This window comes from Periplaneta americana, chromosome 10 (genome assembly GCF_040183065.1).
Source record: "Periplaneta americana isolate PAMFEO1 chromosome 10, P.americana_PAMFEO1_priV1, whole genome shotgun sequence".
Classification (NCBI taxonomy): Eukaryota; Metazoa; Arthropoda; class Insecta; order Blattodea; family Blattidae; genus Periplaneta; species Periplaneta americana.
Genome location: NC_091126.1, coordinates 126,797,289 through 126,809,762, shown reverse-complemented (window position 1 = coordinate 126,809,762; position 12,474 = coordinate 126,797,289). Strand labels below are relative to the sequence as shown.

General features: G+C 36.7%; 1 protein-coding gene across 2 annotated transcripts in view; it reads left to right on the top strand.

The window, feature by feature from the left end:
* LOC138708015 (ER degradation-enhancing alpha-mannosidase-like protein 1) overlaps positions 1-11,567 on the top strand; it is a 158,647-nt gene extending 147,080 nt beyond the window's left edge. For both annotated transcript variants that reach the window (XM_069838122.1, XM_069838123.1), the window contains one exon: positions 10,160-11,567. In XM_069838122.1, coding sequence (XP_069694223.1) covers positions 10,160-10,255 — 96 coding nt within the window. In that variant the 3' untranslated portion in view covers positions 10,256-11,567. The remainder of the gene's footprint in view (positions 1-10,159) is intronic.
* Positions 11,568-12,474: the final 907 nt, after the last annotated feature.

Genomic DNA, 12,474 nt, shown 5'->3' with positions numbered 1-12,474 from the left:
TTTCTTTGGGCAAAACGAATTGAGAAAAGTATCCAGGAATCCCGCACCGTTGTATTAACACTCTTAATACCACTGTTTCAGTCATTTCATTTGGACCCACCTCCTAATAATAGAACTATTTCAGTCTCCTTTTATGCTAATTACTAGGGGGTGGCTGTTGATGAAAAGTCATCTTCTTATTTTTCACATTAGGACGATGTCTATTAATATAGAAATTTCTATGTTAATATCAACGTAAAAAGTAATTTCTTATATTGCATTTCTTGACGTTTTAGAACTATTAGGTCATTTTTATATTCTTTTTCTGCATTTTTTGGTCATTTTTAATACTTTGAAGAACTTTTAGATCATTTGGAATGCATTTTACTTTTTCCTTTAGTGATAGGTCTGTTAAATCATTTTCTAACCAAATAGGTCAGTAGTAATTACCTACTGAATAAGTGAATAACAGTGAAGTTTGAGTTTTATAGTTTGGAACAGAATCTAAAGTCCATCCCTCATTCCACTGAAAGCTTCACTTCACACAGCCGAAGTAATATAAAATGCTTGATAGGAGCTTAGTTTAAGTGAGGACTTCGACCGCTACTGTTCTTTTGTCGGTACGAGAATGTCTTTAGAATTTATGTTTGGAAGGGGGGAAACTTTCACCATGTCCTGGACAGGACGTTGTGTCCTCAACATTGTTCGGAAGAGATGTCTGACTCTCAAGTATGCCAATTTCTGCAGCCTGCTTGGCAATATGTGCAGTATAAATCTATAATATTTCTATGTCCCTCCTTCAAATGGCTTCAAGTTATTGCATGATAGGAGTCTCCTATCCCTCCGATATCTTTGGAATATTGCACATTGCTAGCTTGCTTGTTCACAGGCGCGCTTACTGCCTCGTAAAAGCATCTGAGTTGATGACCACTGATCTAGACAGGAAAGGAATATATCATTTAATGTACCGCAAAGTAAAATGTCTGAAATTTACAAATAAGAAGAGAAAATCCATGTTGTTGATAAGAGGACGAAATTGGAAATTAAATAACAGACAAACAAGGAATAGTAAACCTATGGACGAAATATGTACAGATGTTATACGAGACAGAGAACCATCCAGAGTTAGCTATAGAAGACGAAGCAGCCATATCAGAAGACGAAAAAGAATTTTCAATTTTAAGGGAAGAACTTGTACTAGCACTTAGGGAAGTGAAGAATGGGAAAGCAACAGGAGTTGATGGAATTCCCATTGAATTAGTGAAATGCTTGAGTGATGACAAGAAGGAAATTCTGTCATTATGCAAAAAAATATATGAGAAAAGAGACTGGCCTGATAATATTACGGAGACAGTGTTGCTTCCAATACTGAAGAAAAGTAATGCCAAGAAATGTAACGAGTTCAGGACTGTCAGTCTGATATCACACTCGGCGAAAATTCTCCTGTGAATACTGAATCGACGTTTATATTCAAGGATGGAAGGACAGTTGGAAGAAGAGCAGTTTGGCTTCAGGAAGAGAAAGGTACGAGAGATACAATTTGACTGCTACGAATAATCATCGAAAAATACCTAGAGAAGAATAAAGAAGAGTATATAGTATTTGTGGACCTAGAAAAAGCTTTTGACAGAGTGAATTGGAATAAACTAATCAGGATTCTAAAGAAAATAGGTGTGGATTGAAAAGAGAGAAGACTGTTCAGTAATCTTTATATGAAATGAGTCAAAGTCAGGTTAGAAGAAATGTCAGAAGGAAGTGAAATATGGTGAGGAGTACATCAAGGTTGCCCTTTATCACCTACTCTGTTCAACTTCTGCTTGGAGGATTTAATGAAGAATTGTTTTCAGAACATGGGAAAAGTGATAGTAGGAGGAAGAAGAATGAAGTGCATAAGATTTGCTGATGATATGGTGTTGTCAGCAGACGAGGAGATTACTAAGGGATATGCTACTGGAGCTAGATGGCAGCTGTGTGCAGTATGGGATGAAGATAAATGCAAGTAAGACGAAGACCATGGTCATAGGAAGAAAAATAAAGAATGCAAACTTGCGAATTCTGGCAGTAGAGCAAGTGGACAGCTTCAAGTACTTGGGGTGTACTATAATAATCAGTAACGTGAGCTGCTGCCAGGAAGTCATAGGGAGGATTGCAGTGGCCAAGGAAGCTTTTAATAGAAAAAGGAGCATTTCCTGGGGACCTCTGGAAAGAGAACTAAGGAAGAGTTTAGTGAAGTGCTTTGTGTGGAGTGTGGCATTGAATGGAGCAGAAACATGGACATTACGATGAAGTAAAGAGAAGCGAATAGAAGCATTTGAAATGTGGATATGGAGAAGAATGGAGCATGTGAAGTGGACAGACAGAATAAGAAATGAAGCTGTGTTAGAAAGAGTGGGTGAAGAAAGAATTGTGCTGAAACTGATCAGTAAAAGGTAAAGGAATTGAGGACGTCACCCAAATAGGGGCATATACAGCAAAATGTATTTCTGATATATACAAATTTCAATGTTTTTTAAGCTGTCAGGTTCATCATATTTGCGTCGAAAAAGTTTTTCATTACTGTTAAATAGTTTCGAGAAAATTTAAAACAAAATTATTGAAACATAACAGCAAATAGTATGTTCTGTCATTATAAAATAAATATAATATGGAACTCTACATACACCCTTTTACCGGCGACAATACATTTAGTAGTGTTTTTAATTATTCTGGTGTTCTAGGTGTTTAACTTTGCATGAAAATTAATTTTGTATGAGAACATCTCGTACTTTATTAATAATTTTGTCTTAAAAAGTAAAATAAAATAAATTCAACAAAATAAAATAGTCTACATTTACTATAACACATTAAAAAAATATTGAATAATTACACAAGTAGAGCTACAAAATAACATTACATTTTCAGTTTATGGTTATCTTGTTCTTATGTCTTTTTCTTCTTTTTGCATCACCTATTATTGCTAGAGTCATCTTCACCTTTGTGTGATGTCCCGACTTTATTCAGAATTGAGTTCAGCCAACTTTGGTCATCTTCATCTAAAAACTGTAACAGTTCTCTTAAGTCCTTTGTCTTGGAGGGTTACAAAGGCACTGGGTTCTTTTGTGTTGGACTCAAAAGTTTCAGCTGCGACACTTCCATTCTCGTCTTTCAAATGTTGAAAGGAACAAATGATGCCGAGTATGAGGTTGAAGCTGAAAATACTGCTGATGTATGTATTGCAGTTGTTTATACTTTTGCATCATGATTGTATGAAGACAATTTAAGTGTGTACCCCTTTTATCATTGAGGATGTCACCTGAAACCAGTTTATTCTGAATTGTTGTTAATTGTTTCCCTAAAATTTGCAATAGACTCAATAGAAACTTTCGACACACATTAATTTTTTTATCCCCATTATAGAAAACACTATACAGCCATTCCAGGTTCCATATGGGACACTTTGGCGTAAACGTAATAAGGCGAATGCCAGTAGGGGAAGTTATCCCCACCCGCGCCACTCGGCACCTCGCTCGCATGCTCTCTCTCTCTACTGTCTCTCTCTACTATCTGTCCCGCTTCGATGGATCACTGCCTACCACAATGTAATACGTACAAACAGGGACGCATTAGACACCTACCACAATGTAATACGTACAATCGATAGATCACTGCCTACCACATTGTAATACGTACAGTCGATAGATCACTGCCTACCACAATGTAATACGTACAAACAGGGACGCATTAGACAACAGTCCACCACATGTACTAACACAACACAACACAATACAGTGTAATGTGGTTTTCATTAAACAACACTCATCTGTTAACTTCGCAATGCCAGTAGTCACCAGAGCCTCGTTTGCTGTTATCAGGACCCGCCACGTGACGGAGAGGTTGGTTTGGGAATGAGAGGTTATATTAGTTCTCACAGAACGTCACATCATTTCCCCTTTAGGTCCCTGCAGGCCCTAAAAAGGACCCCTTACAGGAGGAGCAGCGCTGTAGAAAAACTAGAAATTAGTCCCTAACATGAGGTGGATATACGGATGCAATGTCTTGGAGGAAGCTGTGAAATGTTTGGTTTTGACCCCGCCATTGCCGGTACATAAAGGCAGACAAGTAGGAATCGAACATATCGCCTTTTTTCCGATTGCACGAAGGCATACTCCATTTAGCATGCGCCCATAGACCCTCAATTCCGTTCGTATGGGCGCCTGTTATCGCATCCTTGAACGTCACAGAGTGATTCACAGTTAGATGCTGGAATCCTTCATCGTTCAAGGTACTGTATGCCTTCCAACAATAAGAAAAGATCGTAGTCCCTGGCATAATTCGCTCTTTGATGATCTGGAGGAGAACATCTTTCGAACGATTAGCCACCGGAAAGAGAAAGCATTCTTTAGTATTACGGTCGACTGCACCAAACACCCACTGGCCCTCGACACGTTTACCTCTGTGATACTTCCTCTTCCCGAATTTGGATTCATCGATCTCCACTTCATGTCCTACTCCACCTAATTTACCTTTACGCCTTTCCATTACCACGCCACAAACTTCTCTGCAGGACAGATACCACTGCAGCACCGTGTTTTTTTCGATATTAGCATGTTCCGCAGCAAGCTGCTGGGACATTTTCGTGAACCAACAGTATGTCAGTAGGAGTACCTTGACCGTCGTAAGTTTGGACTTGTCGAACCAAGTTCCACTCCTCACTGAATGGCTAACACAGTGTGCAACTTCACTCCCCTGCCCAAAACAATGCCAATGCACACTATCAGTAGCATCGCTTTTCGGCGCTAGTTTCATATTTTTCCCACAGGTTGGACACTCGTAATGACTAGCAAGTAGTCCATGCTCCTCACAGTACCTTACTGTATCCGCCTTCAAATTCTCCCTGCACAATTTCAGGAAGAAGTACAAGTCTTTGGTACGGCTCATCACTACACATGGTTACATCTGTACACGAAGCTGGACACGGACACAATGAAGCTCCACCAGCGCGCGTTAACACTTACGCCACCCCCGCAGTCAACCCCTACCAAGCTACATTCACAAGTCCGCCAGTTTCTACCCACGCCATTCGGTCATTGTCCTCCGCGCCATCCCATCATTGTCTCCCGTTATGAATCCTTGCAACAATCCTTGGACGATACTGCAAGATGTTATAGGCCCTGCTAACACGTGGCCGAAATGGATACGAAAGTTATTTTGGACGAAAAACTTGGATTATAAGCAAAGGTTCAAACTTGCCCTTTTCGCTTTCGTGAATGGCACTTCACTCCTCCTATTACTCCAAACTCTCAAATTCACTAAAGCATTACAACCGAAACACGAGAGGCATTACATTTCCCTCTACGCGAGACTGGAAACTGATGCGGAATTCAGATCTCGCTATTACACTTTCGACTTGATTTTGCGTAGAGTCGTAAGTTTGAGAGATGTAGTTTAGGAGTACATCATGCTCCAACACCAAACTGCCCTTGTCAGGGCAAGAAAATACATACTAAGACATATCCAACGACACACATTGCATTTCTGCAATACGTTATGGCAGTTCCCTTAAACATAAATAGATTCATTTTCCCTTCTACCCCCAACTCGCCTCGGTAGCCGAGAGGTCTAAAGCGTGAACAAAAAGCGTATGTTTAGGTTTAGTTACGAACTTACTCGGATCGAATCTCCCCCTCTGCGAAGTCATAAGAAAAAAAAAAAGAGAGAGAGACATGAAGCAAGGAACAGAGAAGGAGAGGCTGGAGAGAGAGAGAGAGAGGACGAAGTTCCTCTTTTGCTACATAGATGTCGCCTTTACTCTTTTCGTTCCACTTTCCTACACAAGATGTCACCCCACCCTAAACCCCTATTTCCACTCTTTCCTGCTAGAGTGTGTGGTGAGCTTATAGGGGAAAAGTGGAAAGGGGCCATGGGCGGAGCTTAGTGTTTGCCATACTACGTTTTTCCCAACACTTTAGACAGCAACTTTGAAAATATAATTGTCTATAAAATTTATGTCTTTGGTAGAATATGCTCAGTGATTACTTACTTACTTACTTACTTACAAATGGCTTTTAAGGAACCCGAAGGTTCATTGCCGCCCTCACATAAGCCCGCCATCGGTCCCTATCCTGTGCAAGATTAAGCCAGTCTCTATCATCATACCCCACCTCCCTCAAATCCATTTTAATATTATCCTCCCATCTACGTCTCGGCCTCCCTAAAGGTCTTTTTCCCTCCGGTCTCCCAACTAACACTCTATATGCATTTCTGGATTCGCCCATACGTGCTACATGCCCTGCCCATCTCAAACGTCTGGATTTCAAGTTCCTAATTATGTCAGGTGAAGAATACAATGCGTGCAGTTCTGTGTTGTGTAACTTTCTCCATTCTCCTGTAACTTCATCCCGCTTAGCCCCAAATATTTTCCTAAGCACCTTATTCTCAAACACCCTTAACCTATGTTCCTCTCTCAGAGTGAGAGTCCAAGTTTCACAGCCATATAGAAGAACCGGTAATATAACTGTTTTATAAATTCTAACTTTCAGATTTTTGGACAGCAGACTGGATGATAAGAGCTTCTCAACCGAATAATAACACGCATTTCCCATATTTATTCTGCGTTTAATTTCCTCCCGAGTGTCATTTACATTTGTTACTGTTGCTCCAAGATATTTGAATTTTTCCACCTCTTCGAAGGATAAATCTCCAATATTTATATTTCCATTTCGTACAATATTCCCGTCACGAGACATAATCATATACTTTGTCTTTTCGGGATTTACTTCCAAACCGATCGCTTTACTTGCTTCAAGTAAAATTTCCGTGTTTTCCCTAACCGTTTGTGTATTTTCTCCTAACATATTCACGTCATCTGCATAGACAAGAAGCTGATGTAGCCCGTTCAATTCCAAACCCTGCCTGTTATCCTGAACTTTCCTAATGGCATATTCTAAAGCGAAGTTAAAAAGTAAAGGTGATAGTGCATCTCCCTGCTTTAGCCCGCAGTGAATTGGAAAAGGATCAGATAGAAACTGACCTATACGGACTCTGCTGTATGTTTCATTGAGACACATTTTAATTAATCGAACTAGTTTCTTGGGAATACCAAATTCAATAAGAATATCATATAATACTTCCCTCTTAACCGAGTCATATGCCTTTTTGAAATCTATGAATAACTGATGTACTGTACCCTTATACTCCCATTTTTTCTCCATTATCTGCCGAATACAAAAAATCTGATCAATAGTCGATCTATTACGCCGAAAACCGCACTGATGATCCCCAATAATTTCATCTACGTACGGAGTTAATCTCCTCAAAAGAATATTGGACAAAATTTTGTACGACGTCAACAAAAGTGATATTCCTCGAAAGTTACCACAGTTGGTTTTGTCCCCCTTTTTAAAAATAGGTACAATTATGGACTCCTTCCATTGTTCTGGTACAATTTCCTTTTCCCAAATAGCAAGTACAAGTTTATAAATTTCGCTATATAATGCACTTCCACCCTCTTGTATTAATTCTGCTGGAATTTGATCGATACCTGGATATGCTCAGTGATACATGAATAATTTTGTTAAAATATGGAGGACTCTCTCCCTGAAAACAGAATAGTTTATTAAACTTTATTTTCTGAGAAATACCTAAATAAAATGGGGTTCCATATGGGACAATTTTTGGACACTTCAAGAATCAGCAAGCATTTTGATGGCAAAAGTCTGTGATATCTGACTGCTTGAGTAACTGAAATTCTTTCCATAAAGATGTAGGCACTGAAACATTTTAGAAACGTAGTTACTAGTTAAAAAACCCGTGTAACTGCTACAAAATAACCAAAAATACTTGGTTCCGTATGGGACAGACATGTAGTTCTGTACGGGACACTTGTGAATTAGGAGTCTTCTTTGAAAGGCTTTTTTGTTTTTTTGGAGATAATACTGTAGTATACTGATAGTATAACAAATATTAATTTTATCAATTTTACATGCATTTTATGGGACAGCAAAGCGTAATTAGAGGAAAACTTGTCACGAAATGGTCAGATTAATCTGTTGAATTTAACCATGAAAAGTTGTATGTTAATGATTATGTATTATACCATACATTAAACTGCAAGTTTATTTAAATTTAAGAGCCTTCAATTAAATTTATAATACAATCTGTCAGTTCATTTTCTGACAATATCAGAATCATTTAGAATTCTTCTAATCTGAGACACTTTGACAATGCTTTCAAATGAAGAGAACTTCTCATCTAGCTTCAAATGTTTGTCATTTTTGGTTGTCTGTTTAAAAAAAAGTAGTTTAATACCTTCGTTTTCAAATTTGCCATTACATATTAGTATGATATTTATGTTTTAGTCCCTTATCACTTGTCAATTCAACTTCAGTGAACTTTCCAGTATTTAAACCTTCCAGATTCATGGGATGTTTTAGGTTTTGGTGGCTTTGTTCTAGAGAAGACATAGGCCTATTTTCACACTCATCTCAAGACTCATCTGTCTCTCGAGCATCTGATTGAGTCATTTCCTGTAAGTGACAAGTCAGAGTAAATCTCGTAATATAGGCTTCTTAGAGTGGTTAATGTGGTTGTTTCTTTGAAGATGGTGTGTCTAGACATTTCTGATCTGGCTGTTGTGGCAACAAGAATGCTTTCTCAGTCATAAGGTAAAAAATAGTGACTTCGCTGAATTTTGGGAATTGCTGCTACTTTTTCCCATTGTTTGTTCATGAGTTCTTCATTTAGCCTATGAAACAAATTCAAATGCTCTACATAAAACACCAATAATCAACAATACAGCAACCTCAAGTTCTGATTGAAATTGTCCCATATGGAACCTTATTTCCTTAAAAAATACCCTATTAAAACGTAATTAAAATTAGTGACTTTATGAGAACAGTATTCACGTAACTTCTATTGTGCACTTATCTTCTTTCATTAACGTGGAAAACAAACTTTTGTATCTTTCCTAATTCTGTATGGGACAAGAAGATGACTATCTTTATACATTGTCACAATAATTGCAGGAAATAACAAAACCTAAAACCACACTGTCCATCATGTGCCTAATAGGTTCTACCAATAAGTAGCAAGCATTACCACCTCAAGGAAACTGATTCGGCTATATCAGTGGTGAGAACATAGGGATACAAATTTGCCTTCAAGAACAAGATTACTGCATTGTTTTGAGACCTTAAGAAATGAGAGTAGAAGTACAAATAAATATATATTTTTTTTGGAATCTGGCAATTTACACTATTCAGAAGCTCTCTTTGTCAAAATAAATTTTGTTATCACAAATTTAATTTTTACCACTTAGGCACATTTATCTTGGAATGGCTATATATTTCCACAAATTATTCCTATTCTTGAAGGATTGAAGTTTCTTAGTTTTTAGATTCATTCTTTTGAGGCAAGAAGTAATAAAATGATATTGTTCTAATTTCTGACCCATGTCCCAAAAGCATTTGAAAATAGAGAGTTGATCTCCTTTGAAATTTCATGTGTACACATTTTTATACATCATCTTCTTACAGGTGTAAATGACTTCTCTTCCATTTCTTTGCCTGTACAAGTTGTGTATGACTTGACTCTGTTTCTATTTATTTTCCATTATTTGGTTTTCCATTCAGTTTTGTTCACAAGCTTCCTTTTTCCATATTCTCGGTCATGATTCACTGCTGCAACGGACAACTTGAATAGGCCTAAGCATCGCATACTAGCTTACTACATTATGGCTTGCAACAGCATGTGACTACTGCTGTAGTAGGCGCGTTCACTTGTTGAATGTAAACACTTAACATTGTGTCCTATGGTACATATTGAAGCTAGACTTACGAAAATTTGCTACATTGTACTATATGCATTCAAGTATCTAATCCCTTGATAGTTGGAAAACAGACGTATAAGGGTATACACCGTTATTCAGATGATGTCCTCAATTGGTTGTGTCACGGCTGACAAGAACTGCCTATTGAAGGATGCACTGGAAGGAATGATGAATGTGAAGAGTTCAGGGCAGAAGATGTTCTCAGGTGATAGATAGACGACATTGAGATATATGGATCATATGCGGTGACAAAGAGGAATGTAGAAAATAGGAAGATTGGAGAATGCTGTGTTTGCAACGAAAGACCTGCCCTTGGGCAGAACACTGTGAATTTCATTGTGTCAATAAACTGATAAGAGAATCCTTTGCTTTCAGTGTGAAGCTGTTGATGCTGAGAGGACTTACTTCCTGCCAATCAAGAGTCACTACTTAGTGCAAATTAGTAAAACTCTAGGTTTGGAAAATTATTAAGTGTGTATAATGTACTGTGTACAGATTTGTATAAAACAATCTTTATACCTCATACAATGACTCTTTTAAGGGTAAGTCAGCTGAGCTCTGAGTATGATAAAAGGCATTCTCTAGTACAAAATCACATGATAAGCAAATCTAAAAAGCTCTCATATTTTATTTTGGGTTCATTTCATATCCATAGAAAATAAGTATCTGTATAATCAATTTCAATCATTACTTATGCATCTGAATGTAATGTATTGGTCATTGATGATACAAATTAACATAATTCATATGAGGAATATTTTTGGTTTTTAACCAAGTTATTTATATATTTTATCAGCCATTTGTCCCAGAGGTTAAGAAAATTCTATAATGTGAAAGAAAAATTGTACATGTTTTATTATAAGTGACCTGTTAAAGTATCACTAGTGTGTGGTGTGTATATTACTGACATCTTGTTTCAAGTATATTTCTGTATTTCATTTTACAAACTTTCAGTAACACCATTATATAAATTTGAGAATGCATGGATTTTTAATCATGCTGTTTCGTTAATAATAATAATTTTAAAATACCAAGTTCACCAAATTGATTTTCAATACCTCAAAGAAGTATATGTAGGTCATGGTACAGTTAGTATGATATCCTTTTAATTTCATGGAAATTTTAATTAACAAAAGTAGCTACTTTAAAAAAAATGAAAATATAAGAATAAGTAATTTTAGTTCTCAACAAATGTGTCCATCATTGTCATTATAAATCTTATGTATATTCCTTGGTTTATTTATTTATTAAAACTCTGCAGGCAATTATAATTACTGCAAGTTTTATAGCTTGCAAGAGTATCAGTACCCTAGGAAAGTGATTGTATGAAAAGCCTGTTATCAAGCTGCCTTTAAACCATTGAATAAATGGGTATTAAGTCATAATCATTGCAATAATATTTATAAAAATATCAACTAAGTGTGTAAGTTTGCTATAAAACTCCATTCATTATTTTTAAGTTAGTAGTTTAAAACATTTGATTGGATTCTTCAGGAAATTTATTGCTGTTATTTTTTCTTTTAATTATGAAAGCATTTGTTGCATTAATAAATGCAATTCAAATTATTCACTATATTTAGAGTCAGAATTCTCAGTGTTCTCTGAAATTGGGTTTCAAAATTGTTTAAAAACTTTTAAGAAATTTTAATGTTGAAATGTTGGGACCGAATCATCAGTAAGGATGAACGGAATAAGTTGGAAATTTAATTTTAGTGTATTATATCTTACATGCCTTACATGTAATTACTATTTCATAATTAAATGAGTGCCATTTATAAGAGAACATATCAGCTGTAATACAATAGTTACATTCCGTCGTCTGTTTGTATTATTAAATTTATGTTTATTGTAATATTACTAGTGGTTTATAATGTAATTAAACACATCATAAACAGTTTCAAGATACACACGTTATGCTCCACAAGTCTGCCAAAATCACGAGAGGTATCCAATAACATTTTGGTTAATACACATTTCCCTTAGGTGGTATTGTATGTAACAATAGCAGTTGCTATCTACAGAAGTTCAGTAAACAGTAGGCTATATTTTATTTATTATTCTTCTGTAATATGTGTTCTCATGCAGTATCTGTTGCAACATACAAAGGATATTATTTATCATCTGTTTGTATCAGGGAATGTTTTATTGCCATGGTTACGTGTGCTTAGGCATAAGTGACAAAGTAAATTAAGCATAGTTTAAAAGGAAAGCAAATTTAATTTTGAAATAAAATTATAATTTAATTTTTAACGCTATAAGTGGGAACATGTAAAGTAAAATACTTCCAGAAAATAAAAATTAGTCGAGTATTCCAGCCTACAAGGAATACAGTGCAAAGAAATTCTTTGGTTTCTCTACAGCTAGAAGTTTTAATTCTTCTTCTTCTTTCCTAATTGTGCCACTATCGCAGTGTTAGGGGATTGCCTCTGACCCACTTTTTGTATTTGTCCCTATCTCTAGCTAGGCTGCAGAGCTGACACAATGTTTTCCCCCGGCTTGCCACGACCTGCTTCATCACCTCCTCCCATGTGGTTCTTGGTCTGCCTATAGGTCACTTCCCTTGCGGCCTAGCCTCCAAGAATTGGCGTGGTTTCCAGTGTTCCTCCATCTGTGTACTATGTCCAAACCAAATAAATTGCTGGTCTTCCATCCTCTTGCTTATGGGTGGCAGTTGTAAATCCTCCCTTATC